Here is a 21,636-nt window from a genome sequence, read left to right on the forward strand (position 1 = left end):
GTATTGTATAGGCTCGCCTTTTAAATACGACTCTTTTTCTTCTTCGCAATAAATCAAAAGTTTACTGATAATAATTCGAACATCATTTCGTATTGTTTTAGACATCTTTTCAATATAAAAAGCTTCAAATTACGTAAATTGATAGATGCGTCCAATACGAAGTGTCAAAAATGCAATGAATAATTTGGGGGCGTTCCTAATTTGAAACCGGAAGTTCGATTAGCTGTATTGGAGGGATTGTAGTTCACAGATTTGCCACGTAGCCAAGATGAAGTTGCCGGACAATAAGCGACTATAGCCTACCTTCTTAAGAAAAATAGATTTTAATAACCTAAAGACATTTCAAAGGTTAAAAAAATACCAACAGAGCCACCTGTGTCTAAGTATTGAATTTAGGATTCACATACACATAAAATTGAAGGGTGTGGGGAGAAAACAATCTTCGTCCACAGATGTAATTATTGAGATAATTGAATTTTAAAGTTTAAAGTTGAATAAAAGATATAGGGAATTATTTAAATAAAACATATCAATCATTTTCATGTCATGGTTAGGTTTGTTAACAGAATAACAAAAATACATAATTTACTTATTAAATACATAATTTACTTGTACCAAGGTACTTACAAGATTGCGAGAAAACAGGGTATGTTCATACATCCGTCCCATTTTTGAACATTTTTAGAACTCATTTTTATTGGTAACAAACACAATAGCGCACTGTTCAATGTCATACTTGCAAGCTGGTTAGGTAACAATACGTGTGTGAGATAAAAATAAAAACCATCTTCTTCTTCTTCTTCGTCATTATACCTTCTTTTATTCGTATGGTCCCTATACCATTCATCCGATTGCGATGAAACCTTCGTCAGTTGTTGTGGTAACACCCGCAAAAGTTTCTGAAATAGTACAACCATCTTCTTCTTCTATTCTATATTCTTCTATTCGTATGCGTTCCTATTCCATTCATCCGATTGCAATAAAATTTTCGTCAGTAATTGTGCCAACACCCGCGAAGGTTTCTGAATTAGTACAACAATCTTCTTCTTCTATTTGTATGCGTTCCTATACCATTCATCCGATTGCAATGGAATTTTGATCAAGTATTGTGCTCACGCCCGCAAAGGTTTCTGAATTGATACAACTATTTTCTTCGTATTTTTCATCTATTCTATCTTTTTCTATTCGTATGCGTTCTTATACCATTCATTCGATTGCGATGAAATTTTGACCAGTTGTTGTGCGCACGCCCGCGAAGGTTTCTGAATTAGTACAACCATCTTCTTCTTCTTCTATTCGTATGCGTTCCTATACCATTCATCCGATTGCAATGGAATTTTGGTCAAGTATTGTGCTCACGCCCGCAAAGGTTTTTGAATTGATACAACCATTTTCTTCTTCTTTTTTTTCTATTCTATCTTTTTCTATTTGTATGCGTTCTTATACCATTCATCCGATTGCGATGAAATTTTGACCAGTGTTGTGTGCACGCCTGCAAAGGTTTCTGAATTAGTACAACCATCTTCTTCTTTTTCTATTTGTATGCGTCACTATACCATTCATCCGATTGCAATAAAATTTTGATCAAGTGTTGTGCTCACGCCCGCAAAGGTTTTTGAATTGATACAACCATTTTCTTTTTCTTTTTCTTCTATTCTACCTTCTTCTATTCGTATGCATTCTTATACCATTCATCCGATTGTGATGAAATTTTGACCAGTTGTTGTGCGCACGCCCGCGAAGGTTTCTAAATTAGTATTATATAAAATACAAAGTATGTTGTTTGTTTGTTCCATCCAATTTTGATTTTTTTTTTACTACATATTAATACCATTATTAACGTTTTCATATTTTGGATTCGATTTTAATTTAGTGTTATTTTGTTTGACGTTTACTCCTATTAGAATTATTTTCATATTGCCATATTGTACGAGGGTGGGTCAAAAAGCCGACAGGTGGCGCGACTAGTACTGTAAGCGGTTTGTTTTCATGCAGCGGCACTACCGATTTAGTATGCTGCGAAGTTTCAATCAGATTGGTCGGGTTGTTGTGTGTTTCTCGTACATTTAAAAAAAAATTTGCTTGTGGAAAATGGAAAAATGGAAAATGGAGAAAATTGAGTTTAGAGCTGTTATTAAACATTTTAATATAAAAGGGTTAACAGCAAAGGAAATAAAAAATGAGTTGGATTTAGTTCACGGCATATCTGCTCCTTCACTTGCAACTATTTATAACTGGTTAAATGAATTTAAACGTGGTCGTACATCAACAAAGGATGAACCACGCTCAGGACGTCCTGTAGAGGTGACTACACCAGAAATGATCAATAAAATCCACGATATGGTGTTAAGTGACCGAAGATTAAAGTTGAGTGAGATAATTGAGGTTACAGGGATCTCAAAAGGTAGCGTCATTTCTATTTTACATGACAAATTGGGCATGAAAAATATTTCTGCAAGATGGGTGCCGCGTTTGCTCACAGTCGACAATAAACGCAATAGGGTGGTGGCCTCTAAAGCCCTGTTGTCGCTCATGCAACGCAATCCGGATGAATTTTTTCGTCGCTTTGTGACTGTAGATGAAACATGGATACACCACTATACTCCCGAGACGAAAGAACAGTCAAAGCAGTGGATTGCGAAGGCAAACCATGTCCAAAGAAGGCGAAAACCGTAAAATCAGCTGGTAAGGTTATGGCTACTGTATTTTGGGATGCACGTGAAATTATTTTCGTTGACTATTTGGAAAAAGGAAAAAAAATAACAGGGGATTATTATGCATCTTTATTGGACCAGCTAAAAAACAAAATTGAAGAAAAACGGCCTCATTTAAACAGGAAAAAAATCCTCTTTCATCAGGACAATGCCCGTGTTCACACATGTTTACGATCAATGGCTAAAATTGAAGAATTGAAGTTCGAATTGGTCGACCACCCACCGTATTCGCCAGATTTAGCCAGTGACTTTTTCCTTTTCCCAAACTTAAAAAAATGGCTAAGTGGACAACGTTTTTTTTCAAATGAAGAAGTCATCGATCGGACAAATGCTTATTTTGAGGACCTTCCGAAAACTTATTTTTCTGACGGTTTAAAAAAAATTGAGAAACGTCTAACCAAGTGTATTGAGCTCCAAGGAGATTATGTTGAGAAATAAAAAAAAAATACAAAAATAAAAACTGTTTTAATGCTTTTTTCTAAGGAATTATTGACCCACCCTCGTATTACACAGATATTTTAATATTAAAAAAATAATTACCTTTTATTATTTTTTAAATATCTGAGATAAATAACCACGAAGCGACCCTGTGCGAAGCCGGGTACTTCAGCTAGTGGGTCATAAAAAAATGTTAAGATTATTTTTATTACCTTCATAAATAAGCAGTTTATGATTTTTTTTTTAAAAGTCAATGACTGGTTTCAATGACTGGCTCATGAAATAGTGTACTTAATGTCGATTTATTGAACATTTTTATATGCCAGGACTCGGAAATAATTTCGAATTAAAGGTATGGTTTTATATGAAAATAATGTTCAAGGGACTTATTTTTCGCGAAAATTTTGATTTACAGCGAATTTAGAATTATCAGTGTTCTTATTAACTGTATTTGGCTAACACATTGCATACTTAACTCAAAATACAACAAAATGTGACTATCATTGTTTTCTCCCGACACCCTTCAAATATAGCATACAAGTATGTCGAATCTTCTACTAGCACATGCAAACAAAGGATTGTGATAATCGAAAGTTTTTTTTGTATGTAGCTTGCTATGATTTGTCCTTGGGATCTCAGCGCTGTCTGCTTCACTATTTTTGTATTACAACACATAATGGTGATTCCACAATATTTTTGCTCATTGAAATATGGCGCCAATAAACTCTTTTTATAGCCGCAATGAATTTTGATATTTCATTATTTCGTACATATGACGTTCAATCTAAAATGAGTTCTTATCATTTAAGATCTGCCAGGAGATGGCCACTAATGATCGATCCGCAAGGCCAGTCAAATAGATGGGTGCGAAACATGGAGAAACCTTTCCACCTCAACATCGTGAGACTCACTCAACCGGAATTCGCGAGGGTATTAGAGAATGCTGTGCAGTTTGGCCAACCTGTAAGACTTATGACACCCATTGGTTATTTTAATCTGATATTATGTACACAACATTATGAGCATATAAATAGATCAAAAAATCATGTTTTATCAGAGACTGAATATTATATACATACTAGAATTATATTGAAGAATGGGACATTCTTCAATATACATAATTTGTGATAGGCCCTCAAAACATATTGTTATGTATTTTGATAATTATTTATTCTATGAGTTCTTTATTCTTTGAGTTATATTCTAGAATTGCATTAGGGAGCATGCTTGTTAGATAACTGTGAGCTCGGACTATAACCGGAAGAAATCATATTATGAATGTGGTTGAATTGGTAGCCATAGATAAATTAATATTCTATAAATACTTCTATACCAATTGCGCTTTGAAAGATGGCAGTTATATACAAAATAGTAACCCAATATTGATATTTTTTAATAATATAAATACGTAAGATATACCTACTGTTTGCGATTTTTGTGATTGTTCATGTGAATATTAAAAAATAATTATTAAATAAAAATACTTCTTTTACATTACTTCTTTAAATACTTCTTTTACATTTAATAATACTTCTTTTACATTACTTAGCGCCCGTGACAAACAAATCTTGAAGCACAAAAATGTAAGGTTACCACTAATGAATCTGTGATGCAGTGACTTGCAAATAATTTAATCATTATCTTTAGTAATTCTTTCACTTTCATATTATATTAAAGTTTCGTCTCTACATAACAAGGGTTTTTTGCAATGTCTTTGGTCATGACGACGGTAATTGGTATTTTTGGATAGAAGTGAAAGCAATCATAATCACAGATTTGCATTACCAGTTGATTTCTAAAATGGTTCTTCAGGTTCTGCTTGAAAATGTGGGAGAGGAATTGGATCCCATGCTGGAACCTTTACTGCAGCAGCAAACTTTCAAGCAAGGCGGTGCCATGTACATTAAGCTTGGCGATAATATTGTGGAATATAACAAAGAATTCAGGTAATGCATCATTGTTTATCGCAGTCATTACATTTTTGCTAAGTGTGATATCAAAGTTTTTTTTTAGTTTATATAATAGGTAATAATATATTTCTTTTATTCCTTGGAGGTTCTACATCTCTACGAAGCTGCGCAACCCTCACTACATGCCCGAAGTAGGGGTTCGAGTAACCCTGGTGAATTTCATGTTGGGGACAGAGGGTTTAACCAGTCAACTTCTGGCGAGAGTGGTGGCGCAGGAGAGACCTGAACTGCAGCAGGCCAAGACGGAGCTCACCATTCAGGGAGCCGAACATAAGAGAATGCTCAAGGAGATTGAATCTAAAATTTTAACGGTGATGATTGAATAATTTCAATATTGTTAATGGGCAAATAGACAAATAATTCGCACTGTGGTTCTGGGTATTTCATGAAGTCGTTTTCAAATAAGGCAATAATTAAAATTTACATGACAATCGTTCACACTGACGTGGCATTTTCTCTAGTTACTGGCTACGATAATAGAAAAAAAAAATCGGTGTGTATACTTATTAATACCTTTTTCGACTCACGTGTGTGTTATATAGTCCTTCATTCGGGTAGGTACTTCGATGTATTGGTGAGTGAGAGACAATATTATAACGGGCACAAATTGATAACACAGATGTTTATTTTATAATTCCGCGCAGAATTATGTTTTATTACACTAAAGCATGGACAAGCATTGGTCTTATTACAATTACATTTAAAGAGGTCTTAGATTAGGCACCACACTGTCGTTATTTCTGGGCTCGATTCATTTTTGTTTCTCACGCGCTTAACACTGGTTCACTTTTTATTTATTTCGCTCTTGCGTGGTAGGGGAGGGGAGGGGTTATACGATTATTTATTAACATGGGAATACTACAAGGGGTATACTGATTTGTAAAATCGAGACGAGTGGAGCTTACTTTTTTCTAGGCGGCCTGGCCCCTCCGAAAGACAAAGGGGGCGCGGGAGACGTGTCTCCTGGCTTCGCGGGCGAAATCGTACTGATCTTTAAAATATCTAAATCTCCTCAGAGTGAGGGGTACTTACAAGTGGGAGATGCAAGGGGGTAGGCTTCGAGCATGTACGACGACAACCTAACGGTATCTTTTTGTCGTCTCTGCGGGGTCACCCTGCTTTTCGCGGCCATAGCTTCGCCTGCAGGTATATTTTGTTCCACACTTCGAGGGTGCATTTATTTACTTTTGTAATACTGTTTCTTTGCGGGCAGGATTTGTCAACATTCATCAGGGGTTGCAAACTTGCGGGGCATATAGTGATTTTACAGGACGGTAGTCGTTGTTTTATGTAAGGTTTCTGATATGGGATTGGCGACGTCTCTTCGTGAGGGGTTGTATTTGGTATCATTATGTACGCGCGTTAGAAGTTATATTTCTTTGGTGTAACAAAACAAAAACTAGTATTATTGGAGCGCTGCTGGTTTATTTTTACACTTTAACACACTTTATACACTTTAACTTATATCACTAAATAAATTATATAAAAGGTAAAAACTATCACTGTGACGATCCTTTGTTGACGTAAAGTATTGCAAATGGCCGACAATGACTGTTATATTGGTATGTTGGTATATCTCGATCACGCGGCGGCTGACTTCATTTCCACTATATTCCAGTATAACTTAAAAAAATTATATTAACTACTTAACTTTCAACATACACTTGAACTTGGTTATTATTACTATTGTTTGAAGTATTAACTTGAAAATTTTTTTTCTTAATCCTAAAAATATTATAATGTTCATAGGTAACGCAATATGTCGAGAAAATGACAGATAGGTACGGTATATAATAAAAACCCACGCCAACAGAAGTTCAATTCAATTTTTATTCAATTACTGCGACTTACTGCGATGTTGTAAAATTAAATTTTTTGCGTAACCACTACAGTTGGCAACCGTTCGCAGGAGGTAATATTTATATCATAAAATTGTCAATATCGCTGCGGCAAGCGATAGCACGAAGACAGCCCGTTCGGCTGCCAAGCTAAAGGTCGGCGGTTCGAATCCGCTCGACATGTTTTTTTTCAAGTTAAAATATCTGGATTGGAACCGTTTCCTCGTGTCAAGCTTATCAGGCACCATTAGCGAGTTTTTGAAACTGTATTTTTCTGTATAAAATTGTATGTTTTTCGTTTTCAAAAATTATGTTTTTCTTTACTAAATTGTACTTAAGTATGTTTTGATCATTTTTTTTTTTTGTTATTATTATTGTTATTATATATATATTTCTTTTTCTATATTCTCTTCTCTCTTGTGAGGGTAATGTTTGCCTTATAATGTAAATCTCATGTTGTGTACGTCTTGAATTTAGATTTGTTATGTCCACAATGTTTTGTATTCTTAAATAAATAAATAAATAAATGATTATTGGCGGGGCGCAGTATATTATATACGTCTTTTATCTATGAGCGCAGGCGGCCACCATGACAGGACAGTATATTAATTCGCAAATGTACGTTGGTATACCTTGATTACGCAGCCGACGTCATTTCCACTTCCGTAACGATTTCTCAATACGGTTTCTCAATTTCACTATGTCCCAAAAGAAGTATAACTTCATAAATATTTTTGTTGATGGACACAAGACCTAGTCAAATTTCAACTAACTATACGTAACTATCATTTCAGGCAGTCTTCATTTGATATTTCTTTGGGCATTTTTGAACTTCGATGTATGGGGAATGGGACAACTGGACAACGGGATAATTGGGTGCCGCACTCAAATGAAATAATTAGACATTCGTTACGATTTTATACAGAAAGTATATGAGAAATTTTAACCAGTTTCTATCTACTACTTGGTAGTTTTAATTCATTTTGCTATTAAAAAAATGTTTTTTTTTATTGCGGATTGAGAATTGTCGTGCCTGAGGCTTTATATAAAAATAAAAGAACTCTCTTCTCGTTGTAAGTTAGAGATATGTACAATTAAATCATTATTTACGTGTGCATATTTATATTCTCACCAAGCATTAAATAATAATATAATAATTTAAATATAAATATAAATAATAGTATTACATGTATATTTTAAAGTATCTATAATTCACGAACGTCTATTTATTTTCGAATTTCATTCGATTGCGTGGCGCCCAGTTGTCCCAGCGCCGAATTGTTCTAGACCCGATGTATATATCATGTTCAATTCACTAATATCAAATGTTGGCGTATTTCAGAGAGTTCATTATTATCCTAGGTGATATTGGATCCCGAATAGATAAAGCTACCCATTATGAAGTATTTGAAGTAAATTGACTCTTATGGAATCATACGTGGACAAGTATGATGTGAAATTTTGAAAGAAGAATGGAGAAAGACCTGTAGAATAAGATACTGCTAGTTAGTGACTTAAGAGAATTATTGAGGATGTCATGGCTCAATTTGGGTTATAGTAACATTGGAAGAAATAGAATTCACTTATTATGTCTACATAGTAGTGGTGAAGGGTGGAGGTACCTCCACCCTTCGCCTCTATTGCCAAGGTACTTTTTAAAATAAGTATATATATATTTTTTTACAGGTTCTATCAACATCAGAAACGTTATTGGAAGATGAAGCAGCCGTTCAGGTTAGTCTTTATTACTGTAATTAATTCTTGTAGTGTATTCAACTTATAATATACGAGGGTGATCCATAAAATAAGGTCCCCATTTTTTTTCACAAAGAAAAACATGTTTATTTGCAATGACATTGTTGGAAAGCCTGGACTTTCTACTATTTTTCCACATAATCTCCGTTGCGATCGAAGCATTTTTCGTATATTCGTGTCATAGAACTCTCCCGTCGCAGCGTGCAGGTAGCGTACAACCTCTTTCAACTCCTTGTCGGTCCTGAAATTTGTCCCACCCAGGTGTGACTTCAACACAGGAAAGAGATGATAATCACTTGGTGCTAGGTCCGTGCTGTAGGGGGGGTGTGTGACGTTATCCCATTCAAATTGGTTTAAGGAATTCGCGGGCCGTTTCAACTCGTTGCTGTTGATGATCTTCGGTGAGCATTTTGGGGACCCACCTTGCACACACCTTGTGATAATGCAAATAATGTTCTGTCAAAATTTTGTCAATAATAGTCTTACTGACATCAGGGATCGATTTGCACAGCTCCCGAATCGTCACCCGTCGATCTTCAAGCATTACTTCTCCACTTTTGCAATCGTTTTGTCCGAAGCCGATGGCCGTCCGGCACGCTGTTCATCATGGACGTCTGTACGTCCGTTTTTAAACTCTGCACCATTTTCGCATGTTTTTGACGTCCATACACTGTTGTGCATACTCTTCACATAACTGTGGATAAAATTCTATATGCGTAGTGTCCTTAGCACACAAAAAACGATACATAACTCACACCTGGCGGTAGCGGCGAGTGAAAGCTCCATCGCGAACGGCTACCAAACCAAGACTAAGTATCGTAGACAGCTCGGAGTGGTAGGGATTTGTAGACGAGGAACCAAGCTACACACCAGTGTTGCCGGATCTTGCATTAAAGCGTTCCTCGCAACTCCAGCGCCTTGGAGACCTTATTTTACGGACAACGTATATATAGATCGTCCAGTTCATTAGTCAGACAACTCCAAATAACTAGTTTTGAGATAATAGCAAAAGCAATATTCTAATGGTCACCAAAAAATCAAATATTTTTGATTTATGCCCGAATTTTATATATTTTATCAACAGCTGGTGTTTAAAGATTAGGTACTTTTAGACACATTTAGAGAAGACATTTAGAAATACTCTTTTAATGAACCAGACAATATCAACATTTCATTTAATTCTTTAGAAGTTTACCAGCATTAGCATTTTTTTGGTGGAATTTTGGAGATATCTGAGTACTGAATCAGGTAGAGGTAAAATTTTACACAAAACTGCATATTTAACTCAAATTTCATTTTTTTGGAGTTGTCTGACTAATGAACTGGATGATCGATATTATATTTCTTCCATATTAATAAAAAATCAAATTAAATTACTCAGATCTATGTTGATGTTTTAAATATTTTGCATAAAATTTTCCATGACAGATATTGAACTCGTCAAAATCCATGGCCAATGAGATCAGCGAGAAACAAGTGGTGGCTGCCGAGACTGAGATTGAGATTGATAAAGCCAGGACGGAGTACATTTCTATTGCCGAGCATTCCACAGTACTCTTCTTTTTAATTGGTAATCATTACTCTATTCAATTTATTATCGTTTGTCACATGTGTTTTTTTAAAGCAGAGGTGCCCAACCCAAATCGTTTGATGGGCCAAAAAAAAATATATTACTGAGCTTAGGTGGGCCGGGCCACACATCTAAAAAAATAAGACAAAGAACTTATTCAAAATATTTTATTACCTTATAATTAAAGTGACACTTGTTTTGTATATTGTTTGATATCTTTTTCATATTGACTGGTAATTAGGTCAACGTTCATCGCAATTGATTGGTCGTGTTTTTATCTAGCAACCTGCTGCGACACTTCGTTTTTATTACATTTAATTTCGAAAAGAACGATTCGCAGCGATATATAGTCCCAAATGCTGCTGTAATGCACATTGCCATTCGTTTTAATTTTGGAAATTTATCTTCGAGGATATATTTCTGATAAAACTCAAGCTTATTCCCTTTGAACATGCACTTTTACTTTGCATGATTGCGGTTCTATTAGCCCCATTTGTAAATTTGGGGCCGCTGATTCCTCCTCCACGTTAAACGGAGTTAAGAATATTTTGAGCATTTTCTCATAATTTTGCATAAATGCGAATTTTTTAATTAATTTTTGTGACTTTATTAGAATATTTAAAAAAATCTTTACAGTCACTATTAAGTACGGAATGTGTGGAGCCGGCATAAGCATAAAAACAGGTACTAACACGCAGCATAACAAGAAAGATCTAATTTCACAAAATATAATATAAATGTGGTAAATTTACGAGATTTTTTTTATATCGTATGAATACCAAAATTAAAAAATATAAAAAGCTGAAAACTTTGATTGGGCCTTGGGGTGCGGGTTGGGCATGCCTGTATTAAAGTATTCCTTCTTTTCTGAAATTTAACAGAAAAGCTGTCCAATATCGACCCGATGTACCAATATTCGTTGGGATGGTTCGAAACTTTGTTCTCGTCTGCCATCGAGAACACGGATCGAGTCGATGACATCAATCAACGCTTGAAAGACCTGACGGAATATTTCACTTACTCGTTGTACAAAAATATATGCCGCAGCTTATTTGAAAAGGTAAATATGAAATATTTTAGTGAATTGGCTCTCAATATGGTCAGCAGATTGCTTACTGAGGATTAGTTTGTACTATATCCTGAAAACCTTGTTTCATGAAAGAGAGATTCAAAGAGTTTTTGTCAATTTCTCGTTTAATGTTGAATGAGGGACGAAAGTCAATTAAGTGAAAGTTGAATTGAATGAAGTTGAGGTCCTTTCTACTTTTAATTGATTCAATAGTTAATCATCATTCGAGTCAACTGGTTGCCTAAAGCAGCGGTCCCCAACCTTTTGTACCTCGCGGACCACTATACTCAAAATCTTGAATCCCGCGGACCACTACCACGTATTTTTTCCACACTTGTTTAATATGTCAATATAATGATAAAAGAATTATAATAAATAAACTTATTAACACAGATATTCATTACGATAAATACAAAAAAACATTTTAAATTTCATTTTAATAAAAAGAATCAATACAATTATTATTAAATTAATATGAAATCTAAGTCGATATAGAGGTGCATAATATATTAATTACAGGTAACAGAAAGATAATCAGTGTGACCTTTGTTGTTGCTTGTTTGAAACAAGCTGTTGGATTCTTGGTTCCAATGACGTTACTGCAACACGGATAGCCGTTTGTATTTCGCGCCGACTGCAGTACTTGATTTTAATTGCCGTGACTGATGAGAATGTCTTTTCACACAAATATGTAGGTAGTTGTAAATGGAATCAAAATTTCTAAGGCCTTTTCACTCAACACTCGGTACTCATTTTTTACAGAAAGCCAAAAATGAGATCTTAATACAGACGAGTGGAATTTACTTTTGAGACTATCATCGGATGATAGATCAATTAGGCTTTCTTTTTCTTTTATGTCCAATTTACAATTATCGATTATCGTCGTAAATGGATCTATTAACCACGTATTTCCGTGTCTGGAAACCTTTTCCTTTGGATAATAACGACAGAAAGAATCAGTGAGCAACTGTAAGTTTAGTGGTGTGTCGACATTAGCCGTTTCCAAGAATTATAAATAATAATATCAGTGTGTCGATATTTACATTTTATTTTATCCCGAACAGCAAACTTTATTCAATTTATTTCCTCTTACCTGATCTGTGCCAGAAGGTTTTGTATGGCAGCAAGTAAGAGGCCGCGAATTTTTTAGCAAAAATAAACCTTATTATTTTTTTTTTGCATTATATTGAAAGTTTATCTTAAACACTTACCAATCATATGCTAAATGTCTCATTATTGGACGAGTATTCTTCTGAATTTTAAATTATTCAAAACAAACGCCTGAGACTGGCATTCTGTCTTCAAAGACAGGCGAATAAGTTCGCGTTTTTTGTATGGCCGGCGCTGTATGCCCGGCCATATCCGCGAACTAGTTCGCTTTGGCAGAGAACCAGTTAACATATTGAATATGGTACTGACAACGTAATAAGGCTAAAATTGCAAAAAAAAACTCCAAAATTACTCCATGGACCACCAAAATTCTCTCACGGACCACCGGTTGGGGACTGCTGGCTTAAAGTAACCAAAATGATAATAACTCGTATCGGCATGTCAAAATTGTTTCTACTTGCATGCAATTATATAGTTGAGTGTCGTGCGTCACTAATTATGATGTCTTCATCTGTTATTAATGAAACAAATTCATTTGACACTGTCTTGATTACGATTATCTCTTCAACTTAAATCTGAATAATATGGTAACATTTCTATCGATTTCTTTTTCAACATTCAACATGAAGTTGAGCAACAAAAATCAACTTATGAGAACACAGCATTATAGCGCCTATACACGTGCATGGATTTACTTGCACCAATAGTGTGTATTTTAAACTATCGTGATAGTGACTGTTTACACGTAAAAGTGCAAACTGTCTCGCCAATCTCATTCTTCAAGAGAAAGCGAGATGCATTTTATGGTACTATTTGACAGGTCGTGAAAATCAGTTAACCTCAAAATGAGTTATGTATGTAGAGCGCGATGTAGTTCATTTTTCTATCAGCAGGTTTGCTACTATTGTTCTACTGCACAGGTGCAGATATTGCATGATCCAACTGTCGTGTGAAAATTCAGAAGCTTCTGAACTTTTTTGATTCATGCATGTAATCTTGCAATTTGCACGATAATGCGTGTTTACACGTGAATTTTTTTGTTATTCGCATACTGTCAGCAGTAAATCTATGCATGTATAAACGGGGTTTTACTCTGAAATATGAAATAATACTGGAGAGATAATATTGTCCCGTTATATGCAGCCTTTTCTATGTGTAATCATATAAAGCTGATGACCATAGTGTAAACCAGATAATGAATAATCTGAATAATCATGGTCAGCATAATGGATGATCGACTGTATTAAAACATAATACCGTATTTGTTTTTCATAGGTCGGATACTAATTTTCGATACATTACAAATTGCCATGACTGTAAATCAACCATTAAAATATAATATTTAACAATTATTATTTTAATTTTTGACAAAAACACAAGTTCGGTCAAAACACACTGCACTATTCGGCTGTTCACTGATAAAGTGGTTTTACGGCAGTAAAACTTATACTTTATTCTATCGTACTCTAACCCATACCTTTATCACAAAACTTGTTTTCTAAATTCTACTTTCTTTCTTCTTTTTGCTCCTCAGTCAGAACATGTAGACACCGCGTGGCACCTTCTTAAACCCCTGTAGCTAACCAGTTTTCTTGCAATTACCTTTCTCTTATTGCTTTCTTTATGATCATAAACAAAAATACAAAGTGTAATTAATATCTACCGCAAGTTGGTCGCCAAACTTAGATAGAAGACGACATCGAGAGAAGAAGAATACTGAGTTAATTTTCTTTTTGATTTTTAGGACAAGATAATATTTTCCCTGCTGCTCTCTGTGAGCATCATGTTACATGAAAATAAACTGAATCTGCCGGAGCTGGTATTTTTGTTCGCCGGAGGTCACTCGAAGATGGAGGCGAACAGCCCGGTTGACTTTATAACATCTCAGGATTGGGCGGAATTGTGCAAGTAAGTGGGGCACAATCAACATCAATGAAGTTGAAGGTATTTGTTGACTCAATGACTTTAGAGTGGCTTTAATGTCTCTTAGGTCTGGGTTTCCCAATTCACTTTAGTCACGTAACCATGGCCCCCACATTCTGAAGCGGGCCCTCAGGCTAGAATCTTTGGCGGTCTCCCTACCTATCTTTAAGGTTAAAGGTAGTGTGACGCACAACATTATCGTTTTTCAAATTGTGTTTCAGATCAAATTAACGGTACCTATTTAGTGTATTATTAGCATTTTTTTCTATTTTTAATATATCTATTTTAGCTATGGAGTTGTTCAGTGTCGACACGGTAATCAATTTTTTTTTTTACTGTTAAAGCAAATTTGGGTTTATCTCATTTATCTGGTCAACCCGCCATGCCGGGCCCCCCATGAGCCCGGGCCCCCAGTCTATAGCCCTGTCAGTTTCCCCTTTGTGTGGCCATGCACGTAACCCATTTATTTATATTTTGTACAACATAATGGGACATGTTGAATAAAAAAAAAATTTGTAGTTATAAATATGCCCATGATGGCCGAGTGGTGGTGTCGGTCTATATTGTGGGTTCAGAGCTCGAATGTTTTTCTTGTTTTTCAGTGTGCGTTTGGACCTATAGTATGGACCTAATAGGTTGAGCAAATGGCTAACATCCGTTTCTTGTAAAAAAAAACCAAAAATCTGTTTATATGGCTTCTTAGGATCGAACATGGTAAAAATAATGGTTTTCATAAAAACATCATGCGTGGAATACTTTTGTTTAATTTTATTAATAAAGTATTTTGGTATGTACACTTGTATAAATACTTTTTTCACAATACCCAACTACACCGGTAGCCTAAAGGTCTCTATACTCGTGGTGTACTGGCTGGCCTTCCACCTGAGCATTCTGGGTTCGATCCCGGTGAGGACACAATATTTATGTGGTTTTCTCAAAGCCTGGGTGTTTGTGATTATTCAAAATTACTAACAATCACCTTGTACGAAAAAGCAAGGACATGGTTATTATTAATTCTAAAAAAAAGGTCTCTACCTGGTCACATGTGATTTCAGTGTGGTAAGCTTATTTATATATATATATATTATGTATATTTCATTAATTTGTAAAGTAGATGTTGAAAAAACAACTTGACAGTCATGTGACATTTTTGTTTTCGAAGTAGGTTCACCAACGAACTTACTTTACGTTTGAACTTTTTTAGGCTTGTACATATTAAGTAAGTCTCGGAGCATAAGTGTAAAGTCTGCTACAAATGAATTTAAAATGTGAAATAATTTGCATTGTTCAACATTACTGGTGTGCTCAAAGTTTGTTTATTTTTAGGCTGGACGAATTTGAAGATTTCCACGGCATTACCAATTCTATTACAAGTGACAAAGATGTGTGGAGAAAGTATGTGGAATTGCCAGAACCTCAAGATAGTCCATTGCCATCTCCGTGGGAGAAGAAATTGACCATCTTTCAGAGCCTCCTTGTGATGAGGTGCATCCGACAGGATAAGATTGTGCCCGCCGTGCAAATATTTGTTGAAAGTATGATCAATAATTCACTATGTTATTCTGTTTACCCACTACCAGGTGCGCACACAAGGGGGAATTTTCGGGACCGGACCTTCCCCTAGGAATGGTAAAAATACAAAATATCCAGGTGAATAGAATATTACTTCGTCTGCCTCATGACCGATGATTGTGACCCGGATCCTGTGGCAACTACAGGACCCATGGCATTTATGAATTGGTGCAACCATATGGGATGTGGCAAGTCTAAAATACAAAACAGCGCGAACGACGCAAACGGACAATAACGAATCCAATAATAATTATGACTGTTAAGCCACGCGCATTTAATAAACACTTGTGGATGCGACAGCTCACAATAATTTGTAAGTGAGCACCCTTAGTAATAATTACAGTTCAGGTGTTTATTGTAAAGACTCAAAGTGTGGAGTATCTGGGTATGGGTTTACAGTTGAAATGATGAGATACTATAAGCAGTGTGCGGGATAAATGTGGAAGTTGGTGGCACCTGCTAGATTTTGTTAACCCCACCCCTTAAAAATCAACTACAAATTATTATGGATATTTTTTCAAAATGGACCCCACCCAAACCATTTTTCTGTGTGCGCGCCTTCCCTTACCTAATTTTTTTTTTTATTTCTAACGGCTTAAATAATGATCTTCAGTTGGGGATCAATTACGAACACCAAAGCTTGAATATGGTCCATAAGTCGGAGAATGTTACCGACTCTTAGCTTATATGGCAGATAACAGTATATCTATCTATCACAAAAACCAGTAACAGTCTGTTACTGATTAATCTATGTATATTCTTTTAATATTGGAATGTATGTGACGACAAAACTTTACAGAATCCATGGGCGTAGAGTATGTTGAGCCTCCACCATTTGACGTAGTCTCATCGTATCGCGACTCCCACTGCTGCATACCGCTTCTCTTCATACTGACTCCCGGATCGGATCCCATGGGCACTCTTTTCAAGTTTGCCGATGACCAGGTCTGTTATTTATTATTCTTCAAATGACTTTCAAGGTTGATTGTTTCAAACAGTTGTCATAACACTATCATTATCTATTTATTCAACATATAAATCTTCATGATTTAGGGATTTGGTATATCGCGGCTTCTTTCGTTATCGTTGGGCCAAGGTCAGGGTCCCATTGCCGTTAAGATGATTGAAGAAGGAATGAAAAGCGGTACTTGGGTTATACTACAGAATTGTCATTTGGCAAAGAGCTGGATGCCTACATTGGAAAAGGTGAGAAACAATTATTATTAGTAATGAGTAGCGAAATGGCGTGGTCTCCTTTTTTATAGTGTTTGTATAGGATGCCTGCACATGCGTGTTTCGGCTGGAAACCACACGTTACGAATTCTCATTGACCACAGCTAGCCCACCGGTGAGATGCTCACCTCCAAGTCGTCTCAACCAATAATAATAAAATTAATGGTTATAGTGCATGCATGGTCTTATAAAAGCAGAAAATTTTGAATATCTAGCTTTGTTTTTTCAACAATATTAAATCAATTGTTTTTTTTATTTGAAGATTTGTGAAGGTTTTCAAACTGATACTACACACCCTGACTTCCGTCTCTGGTTAACATCTTACCCCAGTGAACATTTTCCAGTTTTTGTATTACAAAATGGTGTCAAAATGACCAATGAGCCACCTACGGGTAAGTTAATTTTAATTTCATTATAATTAAATATTCATATTATGTCATTATTGTTACTACAATCCGTTGTGGGTGATGTCCTCCTCTAGAAACTTTGTTTTTTTTCCAACTATGTTATAGAGTGTTTAGACATACGCCAAATAGTGTGGCAAAAATAACGAACATTTATTACAGCAGTCACACTTAGCCAGTGTATTTTTGACCTGTCTCTTATTTTGCGTTCTGTTTGATTGTTTGACATTATTTTTCCGGTTCATTGTTATTTATATGGTGCACCTAACCTAACCTAACCAGCGTGGTTCCCATTCTTAATTGATTGAACTTCCCAGCAATCTTTGTACAGATCACAGAGCTCATTGTTGTATTTCGTGCTTTAATTTTTGGTGTTCCCAATTGGCTCATAGACCATGAAAAATTGATCAATACGTAGTAGAATTTTAAATGTTCATTGAAGATATTTGGACCATGTTCTTAATTATGTTATTAACTTTGCCGGTATATTTAATACAGGGCTGCGCGCCAACATAATAAGGTCTTACCAAAGCGATCCGATAACCAGCATGGAATGGTTTGAAGGAAACAAGCAAAGCCAGAACTTTAAGAAGCTGCTCTACTCGTTATGCTTCTTCCACGCTGTGGTGCAAGAGAGGCGACAGTTTGGACCTCTAGGATGGAACATTCCTTACGAGTTCAACGAGACTGACCTCAAAATCAGTATCACGCAATTGAATATGTTCCTCAATGAATATGAAGTAAGGCAAATATTAACACATAAAAAAAAAGTGTTAGGTTATGTTAGTTTCTAATCTAGTGTATGCGTCCCTTGCTAGTCTTCTTGTGTCTTTCTGATGTACAAAGACTTGAGTAGATTGGCGAACGACAGGGATTCTTTCAGTCAACTAAGACCTAACAGCAGATGTGGACTAAGAAGAAAAAGTATGCTTACCCCTGGGGTTACACGGAATCTCCGTAGTGGGTATATAAAGAACATACATAATTTTGAAAACACTTCTGAGAAAATATATTATAACCAATAGAAAATTTTTTTTTGAAAAAAGTAAGACACCCCCGCAGGAATCAAACATGCATCACTCGAGTATCGCGCCCATGCACATTATCCATTATGCTAAAGGAGTCATACTTAATTGTGACAAATTTTAACTAATGGCTTTTAATACTCTCTGAAGCATTTTCCAAATTGAGCTATTATTGGCGATCGGATTTTGTATTTTAAATCAAAGTAGGTATTACTTTAATTACTAACCGACCTCACCGATCACTCCAAGATTTTTTGTTGTAACTTACTTGAACTTGCTAATAATTTTTAAGTAACTATTTTTTTTATTCAACAAATATAAAGGATTAACAAGACACAAACATTTTTTTGACTTACGCCATGATAGAAAATAAATAATCTTTCTATAATAAATTATATAACTGGATATGTATTTTTGCCTCTAACTGTATATTTTCACTTCAAACGTATTGCAAAGCTCTGAAGATCTATTTTGGGATTAGGAATAAATTATCATATGTAGGTTTGGTTTTTCTGAAGTAGAATGATTTTTTGCAGGATGTCCAATACGTGGCTCTCCGATACCTTACCGGGGAATGCAATTACGGAGGCAGGGTAACGGATGACTGGGATCGCCGCTGCCTCAACACAATCTTGAGGAAATTCTACAACTCTGACTTGCTGTCTCAAAGGAAATACTCATTTGAACCGTCAGGTATCATGCAAAACTTACAACACATACTATAGAGGTCATCCATATATTATCACTTTCTAAAGGGGAGAGGGGGTCTGTGATATACTGCGATTATGATGGAGGGCTTAGAAGGGTTGGGGGGGTTGTAGAAAATGTGACGTCATAAAAACCTTCTTTTGACCATGTCCGATCCTCATAGGATCATATGGGCCTCCATAGTGTGTAGGTTTATACTTGATCACTGCCAGAGACGAGTTAACTCGTCAAAGCATGTATGCTGCGTCATGCATGGATGAGTTAACTCGTGCGTTCTTGTAAACGTCATGACTTCTGTGTATATTTTCTTAACAATATTTATCATTTTAGTGTGAAAATATTCACGATAAACTCGAGAAACATATTGATTTGGTAAGTTTTCACAAATATTTATCATTCTGTTCCTATTTCATGTTTTTAAGGGATTTATTTTATTCTGAAAATAGCTGGCCTACAAGTGTTCACCTAGTAAAAATTGGATGTCGGTGAAAAATTTTACGAAAAATGGATGTTAGTCATTTGCTCAACCTATAAGGTCCACATTCTGACTCCAAACATAAATTGAAAAATAACAACCCAGAATTCGAACCTAGGACCCACGACATAATAACAAAATATAAGCTCAGTTATTTCCTGAGAATAAAATAATCTGGGACCACATTATACTGAAATTGGTAATTTTCAACAAATGAAGTTTAATGAACGGGAAGAGGAGGTTCAAAAATGTTACATAATTATAAACACATGACAGGGGTTAAAATAGTTTGTGATGAAAGGTGACAATAGGGCGGGGTTGAAAAATACCCTAAAACATGTAATGTCATTTTTGGATGACCCATATCACTTCTTGTTCAAGTGTATCGAGTCATTGTATTCCTTCCCACCGTTGGCAATCATTTTAGCTTTTGTAACCTTGCAGGCACTTGTAATTCTTGAGATGATGACTATCATTAGATTACCGTTGTCTAATTAAAGACGTACTTAATTGTTTCTAGGTATTTATTATGCCCCTGATCTGAAAGAGTATCTTGACTTCATCTCGTTCACCCGATCGCTTCCGATCACTGCGCCTCCGGGAGTCTTTGGGATGAATGACAACGCCGACATCACTAAGCATTTTAGGGAGGCGGAGCAGCTTCTGAATACAGCAGTTCTTACGCAGGTCATAATGCAATCTATTTAATTTAGTACAATTTATTATATTTTGGACACTTTATAGGGAGAAATATTATTACATACATGTAATAGACTCCATCACAGAGAGGTAGTAGAGAGAGGAATATGATTTTATGGTTGAATTGATAACTACAGGAAAATTAATTTTATCTCCGTTGGCAGACTTGAACGCATTGTATGTAAATTCAAAAAAAAATGACAGCCTGTCTTAATTTTTTTTATAACTTACATACACATTACCGGTATCCCTTGTTCATCGCAACCTTGGTGATAAATTTTTAATAATATTTGTTTTGCCCTGCACTTATTTTGACATGTGCCACGTGCCAGGAATCGTCATGATTGAAACGCTTGCTCACATTTAACCGGTTCAATGCCTTCAGCGAGTTTTCTTACTTTATGAGGCCGTGATCGACATGCCGCACATACAAATTTTGCGAGTTATCTCGTCCAACTTTAAATTTAAATTACTAGCCACTGTCGATTGATTTGCATAATCTAAAGAAATAAACAGACAGTGACATTCAATATTTATAATTCAATAATTATTAAATACTAAGCCATTATCGGTATTACAGCGATTTTAGTAATAGTTTTGTCACTCTAAATCTGCAGCCTGTCGTGAGGCATTGAAAAGGTTAGTAAAGTTATAAGCGCGAGTGATTTTTTCAGTTTACCGCAATGATATATTAGTTAGTTTTATTTTATGTATGATGTTGATTTTTCTATTTTTCATAAAATATATGATTAGTGTAAACTTATTACAAATGAATCTAGAAAAAGAATTTTAATTATTAGACCATTTTCAACTTAATTTTAAAAGCTTTATAGTGCCTGCACACGTGCATGGATTTACTGGCAGCAATAGTGAGTATTTTAAACTATCGTGACAATAACTGTTTACATGTAAAAGTGCTGACTGTCTCTCCAATCTCATTCGTCAAGAGTTAGCGAGACGCGATGTTGTCATTTTATGGTACTGTTACGTACTATTTCACAGGTAATGAAAATCGGTCAACCTGAAAATTCGTTCGTAGTTCGTTTTTTTGCCGGCAGGTTCACCACTATTGTTCTACTGCGCAGGCGCAGATCGAGACAATCCTACAGTCGCATGAAAATTTAGAAACTTGC

General features: G+C 35.5%; 1 protein-coding gene across 1 annotated transcript in view; it reads left to right on the forward strand.

Moving 5' to 3' along the window:
* LOC147065891 (dynein axonemal heavy chain 7-like) overlaps positions 1-21,636 on the forward strand; it is a 109,434-nt gene that overhangs the window by 71,872 nt on the left and 15,926 nt on the right. Inside the window, exons 47-60 of the mRNA XM_085955679.1 lie at positions 3,962-4,115; positions 4,965-5,098; positions 5,208-5,433; positions 8,647-8,694; positions 10,144-10,285; positions 11,167-11,345; positions 14,209-14,372; positions 15,714-15,922; positions 16,759-16,904; positions 17,013-17,165; positions 17,455-17,584; positions 18,095-18,336; positions 19,158-19,314; positions 20,325-20,491. Of these exons, the coding sequence (XP_085811805.1) occupies positions 3,962-4,115; positions 4,965-5,098; positions 5,208-5,433; positions 8,647-8,694; positions 10,144-10,285; positions 11,167-11,345; positions 14,209-14,372; positions 15,714-15,922; positions 16,759-16,904; positions 17,013-17,165; positions 17,455-17,584; positions 18,095-18,336; positions 19,158-19,314; positions 20,325-20,491 (2,251 nt within the window). The remainder of the gene's footprint in view (positions 1-3,961; positions 4,116-4,964; positions 5,099-5,207; positions 5,434-8,646; positions 8,695-10,143; positions 10,286-11,166; positions 11,346-14,208; positions 14,373-15,713; positions 15,923-16,758; positions 16,905-17,012; positions 17,166-17,454; positions 17,585-18,094; positions 18,337-19,157; positions 19,315-20,324; positions 20,492-21,636) is intronic.

Source organism: Rhyacophila brunnea, unplaced genomic scaffold (assembly GCF_057557595.1).
Source record: "Rhyacophila brunnea isolate RB1 unplaced genomic scaffold, BYU_Rbru_1.0 scaffold_5, whole genome shotgun sequence".
In the NCBI taxonomy this organism is placed as follows: Eukaryota; Metazoa; Arthropoda; class Insecta; order Trichoptera; family Rhyacophilidae; genus Rhyacophila; species Rhyacophila brunnea.